The 27,924-nt window shown below is 32.6% G+C and overlaps 2 protein-coding genes across 2 annotated transcripts; one reads left to right on the top strand and one right to left on the bottom strand.

Annotated features, from left to right (window-relative positions):
- Positions 1 to 5,496, top strand: LOC100778415 (pentatricopeptide repeat-containing protein At4g21065). Its single transcript, XM_006601081.4, has 3 exons — positions 1 to 988; positions 1,854 to 3,003; positions 3,885 to 5,496. Exons 1-2 carry the CDS (start codon positions 284 to 286, stop codon positions 2,994 to 2,996), a joined length of 1,848 nt encoding a protein of 615 aa, XP_006601144.1. The 5' UTR covers positions 1 to 283; the 3' UTR covers positions 2,997 to 3,003; positions 3,885 to 5,496.
- On the bottom strand, positions 3,587 to 27,558 carry LOC100778954 (probable polygalacturonase At3g15720). Its single transcript, XM_003549224.2, has 10 exons — positions 27,262 to 27,558; positions 13,832 to 13,957; positions 12,501 to 12,638; positions 12,097 to 12,237; positions 11,557 to 11,592; positions 11,117 to 11,324; positions 10,899 to 10,980; positions 4,608 to 4,716; positions 4,201 to 4,305; positions 3,587 to 4,111 (listed from the first exon to the last, which is right to left on the bottom strand). The coding sequence occupies exons 1-10, from the start codon at positions 27,556 to 27,558 to the stop codon at positions 3,881 to 3,883; spliced, it is 1,473 nt and encodes a 490-aa protein (XP_003549272.1). The 3' UTR covers positions 3,587 to 3,880.
- Positions 27,559 to 27,924: the final 366 nt, after the last annotated feature.

Consider the following 27,924-nt stretch of genomic DNA (forward strand, 5'->3'; position numbering starts at 1 on the left):
ATTAATTTATTTTTAAGAATTTAAGGAAGAAATTAAACTTTTTAAAATTTTGAGAATCTAATTAAACAATTTAAAATAATTTGATAATTAAGCCATAGGAAAGAGAGAGTGAAAGACAGAAAGTATGTTATTAGCGGCTAGAGAAGTAGAGTTGAGAGTCTTGAGACGGCGCACGGTAGAGTCGGAAAGGAAGAAAAGAGGGAAATGAACTGATACGTATTGCGGTTCTGTTTCTGCACTTGGTGTTGTACTGCTTTTCCACTTTGAGCAGAAAAATGAAGCAATGCAATTAACAAAGCTATCATCATCTGCTATCACCACCACCACGTTCTTCCAAGTCCACCTCCCTCCCCACACCACAAAACGACGCGTCGCAGAGCAAACCATCTTGTCCCTCCTCACCACCTGCGACACGCTCACCACCTTCACGCAAATCCATTCCCTCATCCTCAAACTCGGCCTCCACCACAACCCACTCGTCCTCACAAAGTTCGCCGCCACCTCCTCCCACTTCAACGCCGTCCACTACGCCTCCTCCGTCCTCTTCCCAAATGACCAAACCACCCCTCCCCCTTCCCACGACGCCTTCCTCTTCAACACGCTCATCAGGGCCTTCGCCCAAACGACGCACTCCAAGCCCCACGCCCTGCGTTTTTACAACACCATGAGACGGCACGCTGTTTCGCCCAACAAGTTCACGTTCCCTTTCGTTCTCAAGGCCTGCGCCGGAATGATGAGGTTGGAGTTGGGGGGAGCGGTGCATGCCTCGATGGTGAAGTTTGGGTTCGAAGAGGATCCGCACGTGCGGAACACTTTGGTTCACATGTATTGTTGCTGCTGTCAGGATGGGTCGTCTGGGCCTGTGTCTGCCAAGAAGGTGTTTGATGAAAGTCCTGTGAAGGATTCGGTCACGTGGAGCGCCATGATTGGAGGGTACGCGCGTGCGGGAAATTCTGCACGTGCGGTTACGTTGTTTAGAGAGATGCAGGTCATAGTTATTAAACTCAATTATGAATTATTTATCTTTTTTTTTTTTTGCTGTATATGACTGCAAATGCGTATTTCGGTCGGTCACCAGGATTTTTAAACTCCTACGGGGAATCTGTTAGCACCCATAGGTGGGTGGGTCATCCCTCCCAACAATGATTTTTTCATATGCACGAGTCAGGATTTGAACCCCTTGCTGTATGCTTAAGGAGTCCAAGTCCCCATCACTTGAACTAACTGGTGTTGGTCAATTCAATTATCTATCTATTGGTATATAAGATGAATCTCAAATGACTTTGTGAATCTAAGGATACATGAATGGATCGGTACAATTTTGTATCATACAAATCAGACCAAGATTTTTTTTTTTATCACTGATTCTCATGAAAGAAATTGAAAAGTTAAAATTGATAAATGAAAAGAAATTGAAGAATTACTTCTAAAAAAATATGCTAACACTCTTGTACCAGTTGAAATTAATTGAAAATTACAAAATTGTTTAGGTCCCGCATTTTGTTTGATAAATCTCTCATAATTTTGTATATTGTATTACTAATGTTCCTCTTACTCCTAAGCTCATCCTCTATTTGACTATTTAATTAGTTAGTTTTCATTATTCTAAATTAGAGGCTTCACAGACTCATAGAATTAGTCATTTTGTTTTATGAGATTTATGGATAAGTAGTTTTATTTGATCAATTTCTAATATAAAATTATTACATTGAACACTGTATGTCATCTACATGAATATTTGAAGTTAATTTTTTGTAGTCTCTGAATCTCACAATTCAATACAAATTATGATTTATGATTCAAAAATTAGCTTAACGATTCACAATTTGAATCTCAATTTCATAACCTTGCAGGTTACAGGGGTGTGTCCTGATGAGATCACCATGGTTTCTGTTTTGTCTGCGTGTGCTGATTTGGGTGCACTTGAGTTGGGGAAGTGGTTGGAGTCTTATATTGAGAGGAAGAACATAATGAGGTCTGTGGAGTTGTGTAATGCACTGATAGACATGTTTGCCAAGTGTGGTGATGTTGATAGAGCTGTGAAAGTGTTCAGGGAAATGAAAGTGAGGACCATAGTTTCGTGGACTTCGATGATTGTTGGTTTGGCGATGCACGGTCGCGGATTGGAGGCTGTTTTGGTGTTTGATGAGATGATGGAACAAGGGGTGGATCCTGATGATGTTGCTTTCATTGGGGTGCTCTCTGCATGTAGTCACTCAGGGCTGGTTGATAAGGGACATTACTATTTCAATACAATGGAGAATATGTTCAGCATTGTGCCAAAGATTGAACACTATGGATGCATGGTTGATATGTTGAGTAGAGCAGGACGTGTGAATGAGGCTTTGGAGTTTGTTCGAGCCATGCCGGTTGAGCCAAACCAGGTCATATGGAGAAGCATAGTCACTGCTTGCCATGCCCGCGGGGAGCTCAAGCTCGGTGAGAGCGTGGCGAAGGAGCTGATCAGGCGCGAGCCATCGCACGAGTCTAACTATGTGCTGCTGTCGAATATTTACGCAAAATTGCTGCGCTGGGAGAAGAAGACCAAGGTTAGGGAGATGATGGATGTGAAGGGGATGAGGAAGATTCCAGGGAGCACCATGATTGAGATGAATAATGAAATATATGAGTTTGTTGCAGGAGATAAGTCACATGATCAGTACAAGGAGATATATGAAATGGTGGAAGAGATGGGAAGGGAGATAAAGAGAGCAGGGTATGTGCCTACAACATCACAAGTATTGCTTGACATTGATGAAGAAGATAAGGAAGATGCTTTGTATAGACACAGTGAAAAGCTTGCTATAGCTTTTGCTCTTCTGAGTACGCCCCCTGGAACGCCAATTAGAATTGTGAAGAACTTGCGCGTCTGCGAAGATTGTCACTCTGCTACTAAGTTCATATCTAAGGTTTATAACCGAGAGATTGTGGTGAGGGACCGCAATCGCTTCCACCATTTCAAGAATGGTTTATGCTCCTGCGGAGACTTCTGGTAACGAATTGGTAAGGGGCATCAAAGATTTTCTATTTATTTGTTGAAGCCTGAAAGCTTCAAAAGTTTTAATCATGTGCTAAATCATGTTTGCAAAGTAACTAGTGGAAAAATTTACAATGACAGCAAATTTTTTTCTGGAGCATTAAAATTCAACTCTTAAGTCTTAAATATATGTGAAATATACAGAACAATATCTATTAAAGTTCTTTAGGTATTGTTACTGTTATTTTTCAATCAGAATTGAAAGTGTCAACATAAATTACTGAAGAAAAACTTCAATTTTGATTAGAGAACAGTAATAAAAGTGCCAAGTCTCTGAATCCATGTTTTTTTCTTTCTATTTTTATATGAAATTTACTTAAAGATAATATTTCTTTGTACTGATACGATACACTAATAACAATTTTCTGTTATTCATTTGTTTTATAAACTTTCATGTATGTATCAATACAGTTGTACAAAACTAGAAAATTAACTGAGAACTTTCATCCTTTTAATCTTATAGTTAAAACAAGACAAGAATGAACATAAAAACCATAAAACATAAAGAGTTGAGAAGAAGACGAGAGAGCAGAGCAATTTTTGTTTTTGCTTAACATACATATTGTTTTGCATGTTTCCATTCATATTTAAGTGCAAATAGGTGAGAAGTGGCAGCTCATCATGATACCCATACATGCTGTCATCAAAATACATGCAACTACTCACATAAAGAGAGGACAGTTTTGCCTAAAATAAAAACAACCATTAAACCCAGCTATAGGAACATTACTTACAGACATAAGTAGGCATGCTACAAGCAAACATCATTACAACGGTAAATAGTAAATAAAATAAGTTTTACGGCCCATTAAGTTCAACACTTATCAAGGTAGACATGTCTCTTTAGCGATGCAGACAATGGACAGGAGGAGAAACAATGTCAGTAGCCTTCCCATGAACATCATTGCACTTTGCAGAAGCTGGCTTCTTTGGATCGATTGAGGTAATGTTGATTTGTTTCAGGGCAATATTGTCACACCCGATCTTGGCACAATCCAGCACAACTGCATTCTCACTAATACATGTTCCATGGATATTACTAAATGTGACATCACTCACTTTTACTGCGTCCTTCTGCACTCAAAATAAAAACGAAAATGATTCAAATTGTCCATAAACATTAAACAAATCAACACAACTAGATGGTGAGAAAGAATATTAACCTTTTCTGGGGTGCCCATGTAATGCTGGGAAAGATATATTGGGTAATCTGTTTGATTGACGCTGATATTCTGGAAGGCAATATTCTTGGCGTATCCTTTTCCACCCTTTGAAAAATAGATTGAATTATTGTTAATTAAAATTAAGATACAAACATTGGGTCTTATTTATGTAATCGTTCATTGGACAAAACATAGATACAGTTTATTAGATGATTTTAGTGCTGTTTTTCAATGAGAAGTGGAATTTCAACTTAATAATTCACAAAATAAAGTATAGTTTTAAAAGTCAACATAAATTATTGAGGTAAAATTCTATTTCTGATAGAAAACAACACCAAAACAAAAGTAATAATGAAACATGTTTTGTTCTTTTTTTCATTTTCCTAATTGAAGCATATATTACTTACGGGCCATGTCTTGATTCTAGCTGCACTACTAGCTCCATTGAATATGCAATTACTGACGTTCACATTTTCTACAAATTCTTCTTGCCCACCTTGCCCTATACTCCCCACACTGCATGAAAATTTGAGAAGAATTATTAAGTCATAAAACTTAAATTCAGATGAAATCTAAAACTACACAAGTTAATGTCTGCATCTCTTAACAAAATTTACATTTTTCTTTCAGGCTTTTCAATTATAGATATGAAGGAGATATAAGGTAGGTTGGATGGTTAGGAGAAAAGGAAAGAAATGAAAGCTTGTGGTTCCATCTTTTCTAATAATAAAAAACTAACATTCTAACAAACTAATATTTGTCAATAAATAAAATTATAGATATGAAATGTCTAACTCAAGATGTGCATGCTTTAGGAGGGACTAGCTGTAATAATTTGGTCCTAACATTTTGAAAATCTGTAACGCTCGTCAGTTTTGGAAGCCAAATTGAATGACTGTTAATGGGTGGTAATGGCCACTAATGATTTGTAACCGCCAATAATGAGTGGTAATGACTATTAAATGCATTCTTGATGATAAAATGCCTATATATAGCACATGGATTTGGTCCCTGAGCTCATCCCTTTCGAATTCAGCCTGATACATCATCTAAAGAAAGAAAGAAAGAGAGAGAGAGCTTGGAAGAACCAAAAACAAGAAACTCTTCATGACAATGGTTGGAGGTATGATTTGATCTGTATTTTTCGCATTTTGTTAATAACTTGTGTTTCTTTTGTAGTTTGTAAAAAAAAAAATGAAAACTCTTACGTTTTGTGCTAGTTGGGTGTTAAACCCTTGACTCTATCAAATGCTGTAGTATGTGCAGACCACTAAACCAGTAAAACTTTCCTGATAAGTAATCGTTTTTCATGTTATATATACTTATTCTGCTTTACAATTTTTGGAATTTTGATTTATTTTATGCATGAATATATTCTGGAAAATTTTATTCTATGCATATATATATGAAATCAAATGCATAATATTATGTTTCAATTATAAAATTATATGAGAATCTTATTCATAATTATATTGTATCTTGATTTTGAAATGCAAAATACCATTTATTCTCATATAATAAAGTTTTATGTCTAAGTGATCTTTATAATTTTGATTAATTATGGATTAGCCACAACATCTATATTTGATTAAAATTATATATTAAGTTGGTTAAAGATCATATAAGAAATTAGACATAATATTGTAATTAATTATACTTATATAATGAATTTTATCTCACAGGAATTTTTATTATATCTGTATAATTAATTGGGATAAAATGACGTATTATTTTTCATGATTTACCCAGAGACATCATGATGTATGTATAATTTGTCGATTTTATCATAAAGTAAATATTTACGATGGAAATTAAATTATTTTCATGTTGTACCCGTAAAGCATAAATATTGAGCAAGTAATTTGATTATTCTATCATAAGGTTTAATTGTTTCTTATTGAATTAAAAATTTAGCCCACAAACAATTTTTATGTCACAAGATTCAATTTTATGGTATGTTTACATTGGTAAAAGATACAATTAAGATTAGTATGCCTCAAATTTTGACATAAGCCTTTGAATTTTGCAGCTTCTCAAACTATTAGTTTTTCTGATATTCAATGTGATGTTCCCGAACTCAAAGGAAATAACTATAAGATATGAAAGGAGAGAATTCTTCTACAATTGGGGTGGATGGACATAGACTATGCTATAAGGAAAGACGAACCACTTGCAATCACTGATGAAAGTAGCACAGCTGACGTTGCGCTATATGAGCGGTGGGAGCGATCCAACCGGCTCAGCGTGATTTTCATTAAGACCAAAATCTCGGCTGGGATACATGGTTTTGTTGACCAGCATGAAAAGGTCCAAGACTTGCTTAAGGCCATTGATGACCAGTTCATCACTTCAGATAAGACTTTAGCAAGCACCTTGATCATGAAGTTTTCTTCTCTTCGGCTCACCAGTGTGAAAGGTGTGCGTGAGTACATCATGAAAATGCGAGATATTTCAGTTCAACTTAAGAAACTAGAGGTTGATATGTCTGAGTCCTTCCTAGTGCATTTCATTTTGAACACCCTTCCACATGAATATGGGCCGTTTAAGATTTCCTAGAACACACATAAAGATAAATGGTTTATCAATGAATTAATGACCATGTGTGTTCAGGAAGAAGAAAGGCTTGTAATGGAGATGGGTGAGAATGCATTGCTGACTACTGCTTATGGGAAGAACAAAGCAATTAAGTCTCAAGCTAATAAGAAAGAGAATGATAAAATGCCAACTCAAGCTGATATTAAGAAGGTGGCAAAGTGTTTCTTTTGCAAGAAGAAGGGACACATGAAGAAGAATTGCCCCAGGTTTCAGAAATGGCTTGAGAAGAAAGGTAAATCAATCTCATTAGTATGTTATGAATCTAATATGGTTAGTGTTAATATTAACACCTGGTGGATTGATTCTGGATCTACTATTCATATTGCAAATTCTTTACAAGGTATGCAAAACCTAAGGAAACCAGTGGGAAATGAGCAAAACATTTTATCAGGCAATAAGCTAGGCTCACATGTGGAGGCCATTGGAACTTGCATTTTGACTTAAGTAGTGGCTTTATTTTAAAATTAGAAAAGACCTTTTATGTACCAAGTTTTTCCCGAAACTTGATTTCTATTTCAAGACTTGTACCGTTTGGATATTCCTTTAATTTCAAAGACACATCATTTGAGTTATTTTATAATTCTGAATGTGTTGGGAATGGTATCTTGTCTGATGGTCTTTATCTTCTTGGTTTACAAAATAGTGCCACTTATAGTTCTATGCATGTTCAAACTGGTATTAAAAGGTGTAATATTAATGAGAATTCCTCTATGTTATGGCACCGGAGATTAGGACATATCTCCATTGAGAGGATTAAAAGGTTAGTGAAAGATGGAGTACTCAATACTCTAGATTTTGCTGACTTTAAGACTTGTGTGGACTGCATTAAGGGTAAGCAGACCAACATGTCTAAGAAAGGTGCTAACAGGAGTTCAAGCATATTAGAAATAATTCATACTGATATTTGTTGTTTAGATATGGATGCACGTGGTCAGAAATATTTTATCACCTTTATAGATGATTATTCACGATATATGAATGTTTATTTGCTTCATAACAAATACGAAACATTGGATGCCTTCAAAGTCTTTAAGGCTGAAGTTGAGAACCAATGTGACAAGCAAATAAAAATAGTGAGATCAGATAGAGGTGGAGAATACTATGACAGATATACTGAGAATGGACAAGCACCTGGCCCCTTTGCAAAGTTTCTTCAAGAACATGGGATTGTTGCCCAATACACTATGTCTGGTTCTCCAAATCAGAATGGTGTGACAGAAAGAAGGAACCGGACATTATTGGACATGGTGCGGAGTATGCTTAGCAACTCCAATCTTCCTAAATCCTTGTGGGCTGAAGCACTAAAGACGGTAGTGTATATATTAAATCGTGTTCCAACCAAGGCTGTCCCAAAGACACCTTTTGAGTTGTTTAAAGGTTGGAAACCGAGTTTGAAACATATGCGCATTTGGGGTTGTCCGTTTGAGGTGAGAATATATAACCCACAAGAGAAGAAACTTGACCCGAGAACCATTAGTGGGTATTTCATTGGATATGCCAAAAGGTCTAAAGGTTATAGGTTTTATTGTCCACATCATATTACTAGGATTGTGGAATCAAGAAATGCCAAATTTATTGAAAATGATTTGATCAGTGGGAGTGATCAATTGAAGGACTTAGGTTCTGAAATTGATTATATAGAATCTCAACCTTCCACGTCAAATGAAAAATTGGTTGTAATTCATACCCCTCAAGTTCAAAGGGATGATGAACAACACATGATTGGCATTCCACAAACTGTTGTTGATAATCCAGTAGTTCAAGTTGGTCATCAAATTCATGAAAATGATGAACAACCAGTTGAACAACATGATCCCCAAGAAAATGTTGATGCAACATTAAGGAGGTCTACTAGAGTAAGAAAATCAACTATTCCTAGTAATTATATTTATATATTTGCAAGAATCTGACTATAATATTGGAGCTGAAAATGATCCTGAAACTTTTGATCAAGCCATGAGTTGTAAAGAGTCAAATTTATGGTATGATGCCATGAAGGATGAGATGAATTCCATGCAGAGTAACAAAGTTTGGAACCTTGTAGAGTTGCCTAATGGGGTAAATGCCATTGGATGTAAATGGGTCTTTAAGACCAAAAGGAATTTATTAGGCAACATTGAGAGATACAAGGCAAGACTTGTTACTAAGGGATTTACTCAAAAGGAAGGAATAGATTACAAAGAGACTTTTTCTCCAATATTTAAGAAAGATTCTCTTCGTATAATCTTGGCATTAGTTGCTCATTTTGACCTTGAGTTGCAACAAATGGATGTGAAAACAACTTTTCTTAATGGTGATTTAGAGGAGGAGGTTTATATGAAACAACCTGAAGGTTTCTCCTCTAATAGTGGTGAGCATTTGGTTTGCAAGCTTAATAAATCTATATATGGTTTAAAACAAGCTTCCCGTTAGTGGTACCTTAAGTTTCATGGGATAATTTCTTCATTTGGTTTTGATGAAAATCCCATGGATCAATGCATATACCACAAGGTCAGTGGGAGTAAAATATGTTTTCTTGTTTTATATGTAGATGATATTTTACTTGCAGCCAACGATTGGGGTTCGCTACATGAGGTGAAACAATTTCTCTCTAAGAATTTTGACATGAAGGATATGGGTGATGCATCTTATGTCATCGGCATTAAGATTCATAGAGATAGATCTCGAGGTATTTTGGGTCTATCACAAGAAACCTATATTAACAAAATTTTAGAGATATTTCAAATGAAAGATTGTTCACCAAGTGTTGCTCCCATTGTGAAGGGTGATAGGTTTAATTTGAACCAATGTCCAAAGAATGACTTTGAGAGGGAACAAATGAAAAACATTCCTTATGCTTCAGTTGTTGGAAGCCTCATGTATGCTCAAGTAAGCACAAGGCCTGACATTGCTTTTGCAGTTGGAATGTTAGGAAGATATCAGAGTAATCCAGGTATTGACCACTGGAGAGCTGCTAAGAAAGTGCCGATGTACCTTCAAGGGACCAAAGATTACATGCTTATGTATAGACAGACAGACAATCTAGATGTGATTGGTTATTCAGACTCAGACTTTGCTGGTTGTGTTGACTCTCGTAGATCAACATCTGGGTACATTTTCATGATGGCTGGTGGAGCTATTTCATGGAGGAGTGTTAAGCAGTCTTTGACTGCTACTTCTACCATGGAAGCTGAGTTTGTCTCTTGTTTTGAGGCTACATCACATGGTGTATGGCTTAAAAGTTTCATTTCTGGGCTAAAGATAGTTGATACTATTTCAAGGCCTTTAAGAATTTTTTGCGATAACTCAGTTGCTGTTTTTATGGCTAAGAATAACAAAAGTGGAAGTCGAAGTAAGCACATCGACATTAAGTACTTAGCCATTAGAGAAAGAGTAAAAGACAAGAAAGTGGTCATTGAACATATAAGCACCGAGTTGATGATCGCTGATCCTTTAGCTAAGGGCATGCCACCGTTTAAATTTAAGGATCATGTAGAAAGAATGAGACTTGGTTCCACTTTATGATTGTATACTTATATGTTAAAATTGAAACTTTTATATTATGATATTTTCTCATATTTGGGTGCACATTGATTTATTTGAGAAAAATTATGTTTTGGACCAAGAATAAACATTGGGTTTATTCATTAAGTTTTATTACCACTTTGAGTATATTGCTTGGGAAATTTAGTATATTGTAATAGATGGATGATATTACTCGTTGTAAGAGGAACTATCACTATGATTCGTATATTCATTTCTTAAGAAGATTGAGCATTAAGTCAAAATGTTTGGACCAAATGGGAGAATGTAATAATTTGGTCCTAACATTTTGAAAATCTACAACGCTCGTAAAGAGAGAAAGAAAGAGAGAGAGAGCTTGAAAGAATAAAAAATAAGAAACTCTTCATGACAATGACTGGAGGTATGATTTGATCTGTATTTTCTGCATTTTGTTAATAACCTGTGTTTCTTTTGTAGTTTGTAATATCACAGGTTAAAATGTTTAGTCTAACACTAGTTACATACATATTGGTGACGATCTAGATTGAATTCAAATCTAAATTTTGAACAACGTAAATGACTATTGACTATACTTATATAATTCGCATTTTGATGAATACCTAATGCCGTGACCGGGTCCACATGTAACATTGTTAATGTTGATGAATTTTGAGCCACCTTTCATAGCAATGCAGTCGTCGCCTATATCATAAAAATATACGTGCAACCCCATCATAGATTAAAAAAAAAGAGTCGTAGAGTCAACATATAGTGAAATAACACACAAGAGGAAGGAAACCGATAATTAATTGATGAAGTTTGAAATGTTATATATTACCGGTTCTTATGATAGAGTCTCTAATGTTAACCCGAACTGAATTTGTAAGATCAATTCCATCGGTGTTGTGACTTTCCAGTGGAGAGTATATGTCAATATTTGAGATGGTTATGTCTTGGCTATGGACTACAAAGATGTGTGATCCTGGCCCGTTGATGTGAGTGAGGCCACTTATTTGAAGGCCATCACATCTTTGGAAAAGAAGAGCCTGCAAAATTAGTAAAGGGACCAAAATAAATTAATTTTTTTTAAAAATAAAAACTTAATTGAATTTTTTAAAAATAGAGGGACCAAATTGAACCCATATTAAATAAATTAAGGAAAAAATGTTTTAACCAAATTTAATCATACTCTAAGTGATGTATATGTTGGATAATCTTGAATACAAGATCATAAGATCCACTCAAAACCTAATGAGAAGAGACTTTCTAAGTTCTAACCGTAGGCATGTGGCTGCATGCTCCAGTTCCATATGGCTGCAAGTTTAAATGTTATATTGTTAGATGATTAATCTGATAAATAATGACTGCAATTAAGCCTGCAACAATAGCTACATAAGAGACTTAAAAATAAGTTTTTGTTTAAGAAAAACCAAAATAAGTTCAAACTATCATATAATAATAGCTAAATAACTAAATTATTAAAGAGTTAAATATATTTTAGTCTTTGTAAATTAGATAATATTTGCTTTTAGTTCCTTAAAATAATTGTCCCTTTTTAGTTTTTACTACTTCATTTATAAAAATATATCATTTGTGGTCCTTATTTCCGTAAACAAGAAACTAAAAAGACATAATTTTTTGTTAAAGAAAAGGACCATACTTGACACATTGTGAAAACCGAGAGAGACTAGCTAAAAAGAGATGATTATTTTTTGAGGAATTAAAAATGAATATTTTTATATTTATGGATATTAAAAATATATTTAACCCATCCACAAAATAAATTAATTAGAAAATAAAACATGTCAGTGTTCTTACTTTGCCCCACCAATCTCGTCCCTGACCATTGATTACTCCTGATCCATGAACTGTCATTCCGCGAACGTCAAGGAAATAAAGCCACGGTCCTGAACATTTTTTCCATGCATCTTTCGTAGGTGCAAGTAGGTTGCCCATAATCTGCATCCTCAAGCAGTTAAATTTACTGAACTAATTAATATTTAAGAAGTTTATGTTAAAAAAATTATAAACATATTTTTTATACGTAAAAATAAAAAATAAATATTAAAGAATTTAGAACAATTCATGCCTTCTATTCAATTAAGATAAATTATACTGCTGATGTATTATTATCTAGTTAGTACTTATTCTCTTGCCGTAAAAAAAAATTAGCATATACAAGTGAGGTAGAGAATTTGAAGGTATATTTGCAATGTTTGTACCTGAATATCAAGTTTTTGAGATTGGCAGGGACCTCGGAATCTTGTTTGGCGCACAAAAAATGTATGCCCAGCTGGCACCACAAGTGTCGAAGTGCCATTACTTGCTCCACATAAAGCTTTCCATGCTTGCACAAAAGCCTATAGAGAAGGCAGCATTAGCATATTAAGATTTAGAATCTTTCTCTCTCTTTTTTTTTAATATATGAAACTAGCAATTGTGGGTATTTGCAAATTTAATGTAAGAGAAAGTTAAAGTAAAAAAATTAACTGAGCATTAAAGGTAAGAGAAAGTTAAAGTAAAAAATAAACAAGACATGTGATTGTACATGTGCTTGTGTTTTTTTAAAATCCCCAATTCACTAGGGAAAATAGTTCTGATTAATTTGGAGATTAGTGAAGAGGTAAGAAAAATTTGATTAATAATTTTTTTTTCAAGGATTAAATTTAGATATTATTTGAATAATTTAATTTTAATTTCAACATATTAATCATTGATGTTTAATTATTTGATTATTTCACATATGTTTAATGACATAAGATGTGAAGAAAAAAAAGCTGGGAAAACAGAGGCAAGAAACTAAAAATAAAAGTTTAAAGGGAATGAAATAAATGCTTAATTCTTTATATTATAAATCTAAGTTATTATTTTTAATTTTTTTCATATTTTCTTAAGTAAGATTTCAAGAATTTTATTTTTATTGATGCTATTTTTCGATGATGAGAAGACCGCAGGCTAATTATCAAAACTTTGTGGATTATCTTAACACATACTTTGTAAAATGATTCATGCATGTTTATTGTCTTGTGCAATAAGATCAGGTTGATAAGATAAATATGGATTTCAAATATCTCCATTTTTTTTATTATCAACTATCATATGATAGTATCTTTACTCTTATGTATAAATAATTTATTTTATTTGTACGGGTGGTGGAAATCCTGTCAAAGGTGATAGTCAAATTTTCTGTCGAAATTTAATCATTAACAAAATTAATGATATTCTATAATAATAATAATAATAATAATAATAATAATAATAATAATAATAATAATAATAATAATAATAATAATAATAATATCTTATCTTTAAGATACGGGTTGAAGAAGTAAAAATAAAAAAATTTCTTTTTATTATTATTGGAGGTCTCTCTGTAATTTTCAATGCAACTCTAACTAAAATAATATTCAATAAAAACTTTATATCATTGTATAATTTGCACACTAGTTAGCAGGATTATAAAAGGAGATAACCGTATATATAAAAGTGTATTGTGATGACTATGTATGTATTTTGTGAGTGGGCAACATATGATAAAAGGATATTTATGTACATTAGTATCATCGGAGCGGCCATTTCCTTTGGCACCATAGTTAAGCACATCAAATCTCTGGCCATGTCCAACCCACAAATTGCAGGAAACAGTAGAAAATATCAAAATGCCAATTTTGAACAAGTCCTGTCACAAAGATACACACGAATTATTAGAAAGATAAAAATTAAGTTGAACAACGGAATATATATGCAGACAACTATCATTTTCACTAACCATGTAATATTTGTAAAGATGAAGGAAGTTAATCACTGCTCCAGATTTGCTTATGCATACATCTAATCTATATATATATATATATATATAACGGTGGCTAATAGAACCATTAATTGCAACAATTAATTAATGGAAGCTAAAAATATTGAAGCGATTAAAAGAAATAAAATTAAATTATAATGATCTAGTCAGATTGCTTAAAGATTTTTGAATGGCAACTATCATTAATGCACACACTATTTTTCGTGTACAAATTTAAGAGGTTTTAATCTTCAATTATTTTCCATTTTCAAATGTATCTATTAAAGGATTTGAAAAATAAAATTGGTGAGGGTGAACCACCAAGTGCCGTCTTACATGCATGCTCTAATTTAGCTCAATAGTCAACAAGTTCACAATGCGATTATTGAATCGGATGGTAAATTGGTTGCGGATCAGATTCACATAATGAGGAAGATAAATTTCTAAGTGCGGAATGATTCTTAAACAAATGGGCAATATTATGAGATCTCCTTCTATTATTGTTCAATAACGTAGAAGGAAAAGTTAATTGTTCCTTAGTCAGGAATTCCATTTTGTTTCCTTTTGAGAATATAAATACTGATCCATATTCCTCATTGTATTCATAATGTTGTTTTAATGGAAAAAATTTGATCTTGTTGCTATGAAAAAAAGAAAAATAAAATAGCCACATTATTAAGAAAGATTTTAAGGGAAATGCATTAAATTAAAATAACCCAGCCAAATGCTTAAAGATGTCTTAATATCAATTATCATTCATATATTCTTTAGTTTTTTTTAAAAAAATATTATATAAGTATAGATATGTATATAAGTATGTTAAAAATATATAAAAAATCATTATAAATATTGATATATGAATATATATTTAAATAATTTTATACTTATACATGTAATATCATTTTAATTTATAAAAATATTTTTTTATAAATTATTATTTTTATAATATATTTGAATTCTTATGTAACTTATATATATATATATATATATATAAAATTGAAGTATTCACTTATTTAATAAGTAATTATTTTGAAAACAACTTTATAAATCATGAAAAGAGGTGGAAATTATAATATTTCTCAAACATGCCCATGTCATAACTATCAAAATAATATAAAATGTTTATACGTTTATGATAAACTACTCAAGTGGTAAACATCAATATTATAGGATAAATTTATATAAGTATAAAAAATATATTCTTAAATTTATATAAATTAAATGAAAGACATAAATTTAAAATATACAATATTTAAATAATATTCTTAAAAATATAGGATATATAATATTTAAAATATTCTTAAAAATTGAAATTTAAAATATTTTATATACACTTTTATATTATATATAAAATATATCATTTACTATTGACAAAAATTTCAATCTTTTATTTTTGTTTTTCAATTTTTCCTTAAGACATGCATAAATTTACCCAATTTATCATACTAATAAATAATAGTATCCAGTCATCATACCTCTAGGAAGAATATGTATTATATTGTTCATTAAGGGACTTTTAATTGATTTAATGGTTAAAAATGATATGAAAATACAATTATATATATATATATATATATATATATATATATATATATATATATATTGATAAAATTTAAAAAAAAATACTTAAGGGACAGATATAGTCGTCTCTAATATATTAAAATTTTAAGATCCATAATTCCACATGATTTCAAAGACATATTCGGTTATAATATTTTAGGGACGGAATATATTCTTTTAAGAGTCCCATCTTTTATGCTATTTTGAGTAATCAAAGACGGAACTAGACATGGAATAATCTAGAGACAGATATATCCGCCCCAAAGCTCGTCTCTAAAACAAAGTTTTCATTTTGTCGGGAACATCTGTATCACTTTCCTATCTGATAGATACAGAATGTTCTCCATTTCTAAATTCGTCGTTATATCAAAATTTTCTAGTAATAAAATATTTAATTATATTTTTTAATCATTAGTATTTTTAAAAAAAATGAGTTTCCATCATATTTGCTATTTTATAACAAAATTAATGTCTTTTATTATTAATGAGACAATTGAATTTGTCATTAGCAGCTTCTTTATCAGGGTAGTGAAACTCATCTGTAAGTACCGACAATTCTTGATTACCGAACTTCATTTTCTACTTTATGTTTTGGTAGGAAACCTTACAAGACTTTATTTTGTTGATCCCTGCAAAACGAGAGAGAATATCAGTAGCAACATTTTTTACTCCTTTTATGTGTTCAAAATTTATTTTTATTCCATTATGATAAACATACTCTTGGAATAAAAGTAATCTTTTGTGGGGTTTTTTGTGAGTATTTATCTGTTGGCTATCATAAGCTACTATTGCTTCACAATCTATTCTTATGGTAATTTCGCTTTTATTAATTAAGAAGAGTTTAAATCCTTCTAAAGCATTTATTACAACATTTACTTCCTAGTCTGTAGATGTTGAGTATACCTGTGGTTTTGTATGATATTTTCCCGAGGCATATCTGCAAATTTCTTCATCATGAATTTTTTCATATTTATTTTTCTTTTTCTTTAGGATGACTCCCCATCCTTGTTCACAACCATCACATTCTATAACTAGATAATCAGAATCTAATGGTAAGGATAGATATGGCAAGTTATTAACCATTTCTTTAATCTTCTGAACTAATTTTATATCCTCGTATTAAATTTCTCTCTGTCCAGTCAAAGATGTTTTGTTGTAAAGAGGAGTTGTATATTTTCCCAGGTCTTTGATAAAATTTCTTGCATAATTAAGCAGGCCTAGAAAAGCTCTCAAGGTTTTTATATCTTCCATTTTATCTAGGAAACCAAAGATATTTTGGGAGATATGAGGCTGTAGCCTTATTTTTCCGATACCTCTTTGGTATCACAGCCTTCATATTAGCTCACGATAGACATCGTGATAATAATAATAATAATAACTCTAGTAACAAATTTTTGATAAAATCTTTTGAAGATTTATCTGAAACCTTAGACAGTATAACAAAAACACAAAATTTGCTGTTTAACAAAATACAAACTTTAGAAAATAAAATTAACGATATTTTGAATATTCTCAAAACTAAGGATCAACAAATTCGTTTATCTACAAACGAACTCAATAAAATTACAACACAGCTTTCCAAACTTGATTTAGGAAAGACAATGAGCCAGACTTCTACAAAATTCGTTTTGACAAAACCGAGAAAATGAGGACAATACCATTCACCGGAACCTCACAAACAGTCTCAAGACACAATCCTGTTATAGAATCCATAAACCAATCTCCCGGAATCCTAGATAGATTCTATAGAAGGACAAATTCTCGAACCAGACAGCTGGAACAAATAGTAGATATAGAATCCAATGTTGATATTGGATCAAATTCTAGGATAGACTCCCTTAATCCTAGACAATTATATAACCTAAATTGGCTAGCCTCGGATAGAACTAGCCTATACAGATACAGAAGGATTGATGATTTTAATCTCCCTGACGGAAGACATGAGATTATCAGATTAATCTCTGAACAAACAGGACGACAACTCCTAAATACAAATAGAAGATATGTACACTTATGACTAATCGCCATAGGTGTCAGGTCTCTAACAAGATCCTTTGTAGGAGCTAAAGCTTTTGTAGTGCTCTTTGATCAAAGGTTTAGAGATAATAACTCTCAAGCCATAATAGTGATGATGGAAATAGATCTAAACCAAACAGTTTCCCTGATCTATATTGCCCTTAATTACACAATGAACCTTAGTGACTTCATACAAAATATAAACCTAGAAGTCCAAACAATAGGGTTTGGAAGAAATTTTGAGGGGCATAACTTGCACTTAGATATTACCTTCATCGGTGGAATAAGTGACCAAATATCCCCTAGATACAGGATAAACACTAATCCTTTGGTAACAGCCCTATCATCCGATGGAATTCAATTTTTGCCACCAGAAATTTTTGATTCCTCCAGAAACCAAAATAATCAATGGCAAACACATATTGATGCTGGATCCTCTAGGAGTGCAATAACTACTCCTGCTTCTGCCATAATAACTAATAGAAGAAATAGTCTTTTAGTAAGATTTACTGATTATGAAGACATACAAAATCTCCCAAAAGAGGAAATGGAACCCTCTAGAATGTCCATGATGAACTTATGGCCTTGTTCATATTTCAGATCATACATTCCTTACGAGGAACACAAACAAACCGGAATATCTTTCTTAGAAGAAACTCACCTTTCCCAAAATCTTCTTAAAGCAGTAGAAAAATGGGAAAAAGATATAAAATGTCAAGGACAAAGTTTTGTAAATAACGAAATAGATTCCGATGACACCGATGAAGAAGACGAATATGTTTTCAGACAAAGATTATTTTCATCAATAGATAAAGAAAATCCTGATACAGATAACATTGAAGATTTGCTTACAAAGATTGATTTAAATATATTCTATGAAAATGAAATAAACTTCAAAAAAATTAGATACAAATTCTGGGATTGATGAAACAGAATCAATACTCTCGTTTCCTGAAACCCACAAAGGTCTTATGAATGATGCTTCTAGCTTAAATTTTAACCCCCAGTTTGATTATATTACGGAAGATTATAACATGGGATTCCCCCCCCCCCCCCCCCCTCCTTGAAAAAGTTATTACTCCGGTAGACCTAACTCTAGGAGAAAATATAAAATCAAAAGGAAAAAGGATACCTATAGAACCAACATTCAATATGCCATCTCTTTTATTAAATATAGGAAGTATTGACCCACAACTACTTCCAAATTACATAGAACAATGGACTTCAATATGCCATCTCGTTTGGTTTAGATCTATTTCCATCATCCCTATTATGGCTTGAGAGTTATTATCTCTAAACCTTTGATCAAAGAGCACTACAAAAGCTTTAGCTCCTACAAAGGATCTTGTTAGAGACCTAACACCTATGGCGATTAGTCCTAAGTGTACATATCTTCTATTTGTATTTAGGAGTTGTCGTCCTATTTGTTCAGAGAATAATCTGATAATCTCATGTCTTCCGTCAGGGAGATGAAAATCATCAATCCTTCTGTATCTGCATAAAATGTCATTTCTGTAAAAGGTATCCCCATAAAACGTTAAGAGCTCACTATAGCTTATGCTACAAGAACTTTTGCAAAACTTGCGTACAAACTATTTTGAAAATAGAATTTCCTGATTCAAAGAAGGAAAATGATTCTGGACATAAAATTATGAATAACCGGATTTCCACTCTAGAGATTAGGTTAAATCAAATAGAAAAAACAGTAGATTTTCTTTACGAAAATTTTGAAAAAGGTAAAAATCCAAACTTTTCTGAAGAACATATTAGTGGGCTCATGGCACTACAAAACAAAGATTGCATCCCCATAATTTGTAATAAAGAGAAAAACAAAAGCCTACATATTTTGGTTAAAATAAATTTTCCTAAAATAAATAAATTTAACCAAACAGAAATAATTCTGCAAGCCTTGGTAGATACTGATTGTTCTTTTACTTTTATATGCCAAAGTGTTGTACCTCAACACAATTGCCTCAAAAGTAATATAATAACCAAAACTAGAACAATGTCGGGAGACATAATAACAAATGATACAAAAACACGAAATTTCACCATTCAATTATCCACAAATTGTGAAATTTTTGGTAATAAAATTTTTATAAATAAAGCAAACGTGGTAGACTTACGACCTACTAAAGAAAAAATAATTTTAGGACTCGATTTCATCATACATGATAATAGATCAATTACTATTACAAAAGATTACCGATTAATCTCTACAAACTCACAAATGTCACCTATAATAGATGAACTCACATCAGAGTTACGAACAAAGCGTGGTGATGCCCCCACTAACTTAAATAAAGATAAACAATGTCCTTGTGATACACCCGACAGCTATAAAATAAAAGAATAAAAAAATCATGGTAGTATAAACACTATAGAAGCATGCGACACATCCCATGATTCTTACTATGAAAGTATTTTGGAAAGCATTAAAACGGAAACAGAGCTACAATATGAACTATCTGTAGCAGAATCTGATTACAAATTTGTCAAAATTAACAAGATTATAACTTTTGATAATATACAACAGATTATAGATGGATTAAATAAAACTAGTATAATAGGAGAAGATCCTACAAAATATTGGGAAAAAGATCCTGTTATATGCAAATTAGAAATCATAAACCCAGATTTGATAATCAAAACCAAAGATATTCAATATGGGAATTTCGAACAAGAGGAATGTAAAAGCCACATAAAAACCCTCTTAGATCTAAAAGTTATAGTACCTAGTACTAGTCCTCATAGAAGTCCGGCTTTCATTGTTAATAAACATTCAGAACAAAAAAGGGGAAAGACTAGAATGGTCTATAACTACAAAAGGCTTAACGATAACACCCACATAGATGGATACACTATTCCCTCTAAAGATGTGTTGATAAATAGGATACAGAAAGCTAAATGGTTTTCAAAATTCGATTTAAAATCAAGATTTCACCAAATAAAAATGCATCCTGATTCAATAAAGTGGATTGCTTTTTCTTGTTCAGAAGGATTATTCAAATGGGAAGTAATGCCTTTTGGACTAAAAAAATGCACCACAAATTTTTCAAAGGAAAATGGATAATATTTTTGGAAATTATAAAGAATTCACTTGTACGTATATAGATGACGTACTTGTCTTTTCAAAAACTAAAGAACATTATTTACATCTTAAACAAGTTCTTCATTTATTTGAAAAATTTGGGTTGATTATTTCAAAATCAAAAATGGAAATTTGTAAAACCCATATTTCTTTTTTAGGAACAGAAATAGGAAATAGAAAAATAAGGCTACAGCCTCATATCTCCCAAAAAATACTTGGTTTCCCAAATAAAATGGAAGATATAAAAACCTTGAGAGCTTTTCTAGGCCTGCTTAATTATGCGAGAAATTTTATCAAAGACTTGGAAAAATATACAGCTCCTCTTTACAACAAAACATCTTTGACTGGACAGAGAAAATTCAATACTGAGGATATAAAATTAGTTCAAAAGATTAAAGAAAAGGTTAATAACTTGCCATATCTATCCTTACCATTAGATTCTGACTATCTAGTTATAGAATGTGATGGTTGTGAACAAGGATGGGGAGCCATCCTAAAGAAAAAGAAAAATAAATATGAAAAAAAATCATGATGAAGAAATTTGCAGATATGCCTAAGGAAAATATCATACAAAACCACAGGTATACTCAATATCTACAGACTATGAAGTAAATGCTGTAATAAATGCTTTAGAAAGATTTAAACTCTTCTTAATTAATAAAAGCGAAATTACCATAAGAAGAGATTATGAAGCAATAGTAGCTTATGGTAGCCAACAGATAAATACTGACAAAAAACCCCACAAAAGATGGCTTTTATTCCAAGAGTATGTTTATCATAATGGAATAAAAATAAATTTTGAACACATAAAAGGAGTAAAAAATGTTGCTATTGATATTCTCTCTCGTTTTGCAGGGATACAACAAAATGAAGCCTTGTAAGGTTTCCTATCAAAACATAAAGTAGAAAATGAAGTTCGGCAATCAAGAATTGCCGGTACTTACAAATGAGTTTCACTACCCTGGTAGAGAAGCTGTTAATGACAAATTCAATTGTCTCATTGATAATATTTGGAATATTCCAAAAAATACAAATAATAATGAGCAGTTTGTCTATTCAGTAAAAAAAGGCATAATCTGTGCTTTATACAATTTCTGCATAGCAAATAACCAAGGAGTTCCTCTTCTTACAAAAGCCTCTCCTTCTGGAAAAGGTTATACAACTTTTGTCCTATTATCATGACCTCATAAAGGTGTTTATACCAATTTTAAAGACCTTTGCCTTGCAAAGGAGGGTATTCAAAGCCCAATCTATAAAGGTTTCTATTCAAGGGAAGAAGCAGAAAAAGCCCTTGAATTGAATACCACAGACATTAATAAAATAAAAAGGTCTCTTGAACCAGAAAACCCGACTATTGTCATAAACGCTGGCCAAACCAAGACTAGCCAAAAAACCTATAAAGACTCAGTCAGCCCAAATATCCCTGGACCAACAAATGACCTAAACTTAGACAATTTTAAGAAAATACAGAGTTTATTGTTTAAGGTACACAATAACCAAACCCAAATCCTGGGACTCTACATAGGTGTACATGCTTATTTTAACCAAAAATTTGTATGCATCAATAAAATCCCATACTGTCAAGACAAAACCAATTGTCCTTGCAAGATAAAATTCCTCTTTAGAAAAGTCAGATTAGACATGGATCAGTTTAAGTCCTTCGGATATGAAGACTTAGCAATTTCCGCAAAAAGTCTATTGGACTATGGATGTTTGGAATCAATCCCGATTCCTCCATCTGATAGATTCGAGGGATTCAATCCCTCAATCAATGAGGCCATAAACCTAATCCAGGCAGAAATGATGGACTACATTGCCATCAAAATAACAACTTGCCCGAGCAATTTCACTGCTCAGACTTACCCATGCCATGTTATGAAACTCTTACAAGAGGATCATAGAGACTATCCCTGTTTATTCAATGATGAATACGAAAGTTGGGATGTACAGGGTAATACACAATATCAATATAGCCTTATGAGGGCACAAATTCAGGGTTATTAATGGTTCTTCTCAAAATCAGACAAACGTGAGTTTGATCTAATAAAAGAAACTCATGACACAAAGCTTTTCCTGCCCTTATACAATGGGAAGTTTTTCATTCCTTTCCCGGTAGATCACAACAACAAACTGGTTCAATTCTTCCAGAAAGAGAAAAAAGACAAGGAGATTTATGAAGCCAGCGGATGCCATGGACAACAAACTCCTCCTTTCCCATCTACCGACCTCTCAATGGAAGACTCATCCGACATCTTCTGTTTTAGGAATATCCAAGACGAAGAAGATGTTACGATCACAAAGTCAACCAAGAGTTAAAGACAAAAGCATCCTGCCTAAATACAGTCAAAATCCAAGGCGGGAATCTTCACTATTGCATAGATTATGACATTGAGCTTATCTACAAAACTTTATTTGTAAAAAACGGCCCCGTGACAAAGTAAATGAACAATAAATTTACTATTCTTGACTGAAGGGGTTTTTGTCTTATTCTATTAGTTTTCTCTATATAAAGGGTGTAGGGGTTCAGTTGAACACACATGCTGAACAACATCAGACCCAATAGTGAGAGAGAAACTAAAGGAAGAAAAGCTTGTAATAGTTGTCTATGCAATAATACCAAGTTCTTTTCTGGATCTTTCCCCTTTTTTTCCCCAAATTTTCCTCTGAAAAACTGTAAGTATGAATCTCACTATGTCTGGCTAATCCTTTTGAAGGCACCCTCAAGGGGCCTTAGTTATCTCTATTTGGAAAATGCGAATATGATTTTGAACCCAGTGGTTGTAAACAATGTTTTTTTTCTCTCTTTCTGCTTGTTTTTCGAAAACCTGGGATTAGTAAGCTTGCAAAGGTGTGCCCTTGATAGCTATTTTTGAAAAACTATGAAAGTCCTCTTTGGTTAGGCTGGTGCTTGGAGGAAAATAAGATCAACGTAAGACCCAAAGAAGAGTGGGCAGTTCGTGATCTTCAGTACTCGGCTTAATATCTAGAAAACCGATAAGGACCTTGTAGATTAAAAAAAAAGAGTCCCATCTTTTATGCTATTTTAAGTAATCAAAGACGGAACTAGACATGGAATAATCTAGAGACAGATATATCCACCCCAAAGCTTGTCTCTAAAACAAAGTTTTCATTTTGTCGGGAATATCCGTATCACTTTCCTATTTGATAGATACAGAATGTTCTCCATTTCTAAATTCGTCGTTATATCAAAATTTTCTAGTAATAAAATATTTAATTATATTTTGTAATCATTAGTATTTTTTTTTTAAAAAAATGAGTTTCCATCATATTTGCTATTTTATAACAAAATTAATGTCTTTTATTACTTCTTCGGTTCTTTTATATCTCTATTTTAAGGTTTTTATGTAGAAATCCATAAATGTAAAAATAAAATATTTATCTTAATAACATAGTTGTGTAGTTTTATATTTTATCGTTTTTCATTTTTACTCCACAATACATGTTATGTGTAAATTAATTAATTTTTTTTAAAAAATAAAGATATAAATGATAAAAAAGTAATTAATGTTATCTTGAATCTTGAGTATGAAAGGGTGTATGGAAAATGATGGTTTGATGATGGGGCGCAAAAAGTCGTACGAAGAGGGAATAATATTTTGTTTTGGAAGGATGGATGAGTGTAGGAGTAACCTGGCAAATAAGTATATGTGGATTTTTATGAATTATTTACAAAAGGAGGATACTATTGCTAATATGAGAGGATGGGTAAATGAGAGGTGGTGTTGTAAATGTTAAGTGTTTCTAATATTAAAAATTATAGAAAATCAATATGATCTTGAAATATATGATTCTCACAAATAATAGATAAATAGTGCGTACATTTCTCCATAGTAGGACTTCTCTCTAGTGCACTTTGATTCCTTGGAAGAGGACAAAAACAAGATTTCATTTCATTGACTATTCTTTTTGTCTCTTTACGTTCGTGATGACTAGAGGTTAGAGAAAACACTTTTCTGTCGCGAAGATAACCTTGTTTTACGTTAGTAGGTATTACTCCTTTATAACCACTACTCCTATCAAGTAGCAATTACTTTTAAAAATTTCTCCAATTTAATCCAATTACAATTCAGTCCTTAATTATTAATCATTTATTTATTAGTTCTTACATAAGTCACATGACTCTCACATAGACATTAATTTTTAGCATGTGTTTGAACTTTGTGCGGAGAAGGGAGTGATTTCAATGGGAAAATATCATTTTTGATAATTTTAAGAAAGAGATGGAGGCAGTGGATTCATCGAGATGGTCATTGGATGGTAATGGCATTTTTTGGGTACACTTGACGTATGTCGCATTGTATGATTATACTTATGTGATTAGTAAAGAGCCCATTTGGAAGAAAATATGGAATATTAATATCCCTCCTAAGGTGAATATTTTCATTTGGAGATTGATGAGAGATAGATTACCAAGTAGAGAAAATTTGAAAGGAAGGAATGTGGTGATTAAGGGCTACATTACATGTTGTCTTTTTTGTAAGGTAAAATTGCAAATTTGGTCCCCCTAGCTGTCTCCAATTTTGATTTTAGTCTCCTTTTAAATTTGTTTATGAATTTAGTTCCCCTTTTATATCCAATCACATAACTTTGGCCCCAAAGCCCAGATTTGAACGTTGACCTTACAAACAAACGTTGACTACCACATGTCACGTTCTGGTTCGTCCATATACTGTTGTGCCATTTTAACCGATTGTGGTATTTTTTTTTACCCTAACCCTGAAAGCTTATCAAAAACTCACTACCCTAATCCTATAATATCACGAAATCCCTAAAAACTTCGAGGCAAATCGCTAACTCTTGTTCTTGTCATTTGGTTGTATTTTGTCGAAATCTCAACCCCGTAAGCTTCTTGCTTCTTTGTATCATTGCAATCAAAATTGAAGCAAGGTTGTCGTCCTGTTTGGTTCTTGGAGATGGTGGTTGAAAAACCTCATTTTCGCCTAAAGCACGTCGTCATCGGCATTGTTCCCATGGAAATGAGTTCCTCGTCATACAACTTGGAGCCCCAAAGTCGCATGTTGGTGTTTTTATTATGTAGCAGGAGAATGTGATTTAATGGTGGTAATTTGGTTGTTGGTGTTTTGATTATGTAATGTTTTAGGATTAAAGTAATGGTGATAAGTTGTTTTTTTTTTGTAGTCTGCACACTGTAATTGCTGAATGATTATGTTAATGAAAGAAGATTTTATTGGTGTTCAACTTTGGTATTAATTTGGTATTCGACTTTGATTTGTTTTCCTTTTTTAGCTGATGCAGTAATTTAAATTAGTGAATGGACCTATATAGATCCCATGGTTGAAATATGTTTTTGACTAAAATAGGACAAATTGTGTTTCGATAGTGGTTTGTTTAGCCTCGTTAACAAGAAATAGGATAAATTGTGTATCGACAGTAGTTTGAACATAACAACAATACAGAGCCATAAAATATATTGGATAAAGAGCAAGTTCAACATAACAACAAAGCAGTAGCTTGAACATGACAACAAAACATAATTACATAAAAAAGCATTACATAGCCTCTTTAAGCATAACATGAAAAATTAATTAGATAAAGAGTGCATACATAGCCTCATTGAATAGAGCCACAAAATATATAACTTCCACATCCTAAAAACTTAAACAAATAATCCAATTGTTCCTAAGTCCTCCTTGTCAACTCCTTTAACTGATTCTTGATTCTTGTGTTAGATTGGTATTGTCACATCCTTGAATTCCTACAGATGTGGTCCCACTTGTACATGAAACACTTTTCTATTTCTTTGTTACAACATTAGTGGGAGAGGTTGATTGTCTCTTTAAATTCTGTTAAAATTGACAACAAATATTGGAAGAATGATTAAAGTCAAATTCTGTTAATCTTGAAAGCAAATTACCTTATACCCCCCTTCTGGAATGTTCTTATCATCAACTCACTTGCCTTTACATGTCTTTTTGTTGTGACCAACTTTCCCATATTTTTTTTTACAAACAATTGATTTTGATTGTCTTGGCAGCTTGAAGTTGTTCCTAGACTCATCATTTCTCTTATTTCTTGCTTTCTTTGGTCTTACAGGTGCTCTCCTCATCACTGGTGGAAGCATGACTGGTCTTTGTAAAGGAGGCCATAAGTTTGGTCCATTACTTGGAAAGACAATAAATGAATATGTTGTCAAGCCAGTAGATTTCATGTCAAATGCAATCGAAACATATTCAAGTCAAAATAGTTACCAAAAACAACAATATAACAATAACAAAAAACAAGACCTACAATAAGAAATGATACTAAGTTTAGGTTCGACACCTTTGATCCATATGCATGCTATTGAATAAGTGCATGGAATTCCATTTAACTCCCATTTTCTACAAGAGCATGTCTATTCTTTAAGATTAACCACAAACTTTTCTATGCCCTTTGACACCTCAAACAAAGACAAATCAGCATCACTAAACCAATGTGGTCGCCATGCTTCACAAGCTTTCTTGTTTTTTTTCAATGATCTGCTAAATTTTGGGGCAAATCATACCCGATACCTCATGAGGATAGTCCTTAACTTGATAATTCTGGAACTTCTGCAAAATTGGATTCCTTCCAACATAGTGATTATTGGCTTGTCTCTATACTCCATTATTACATTGTTGAATGTCTCACACATGTTGTTGACTTGCGAATCACATTCCGTGCTTAGTTTAAAAGCAGATCTTGTCCAAGAAGCAGGGTTTAACTTTTCCAGATCCTTCCAAGCTTCTGCATCATAAGTCTTAATTTGATTCATGGTCTTCTCCCAATCAGGGATAATTGTTGCTCGAGTTGCCATCCACATCAATTCTTTCATATATGCTCCCGGATACTTCTTTTTCCAATTACCATACAAATGTTTGACACACAGTCTATGTTTTACGTTATGTCCAAGCTCCTTGATTACCTCAACCAACCCCTAAAAATAACAGTGAATAAATTAAATGCCCAACATGATTTCTGAATAGCAGTATCAATTTTAATATTTATATATTGTTAGCTAGAAATGAATGCCCAACATCCTTCCTGAATAACATATAAGCCAGATATCAGAAGATCAACAAACCACTTCCAAACGAATAATTTTCAGATTCCACAATAGCATAAGCAATAGGAAACATTTGATTGTTTCTATCTTTACTTATTGCAGACAACAATTGGTCACCATATT

Source organism: Glycine max, chromosome 17 (genome assembly GCF_000004515.6).
Source record: "Glycine max cultivar Williams 82 chromosome 17, Glycine_max_v4.0, whole genome shotgun sequence".
Classification (NCBI taxonomy): Eukaryota; Viridiplantae; Streptophyta; class Magnoliopsida; order Fabales; family Fabaceae; genus Glycine; species Glycine max.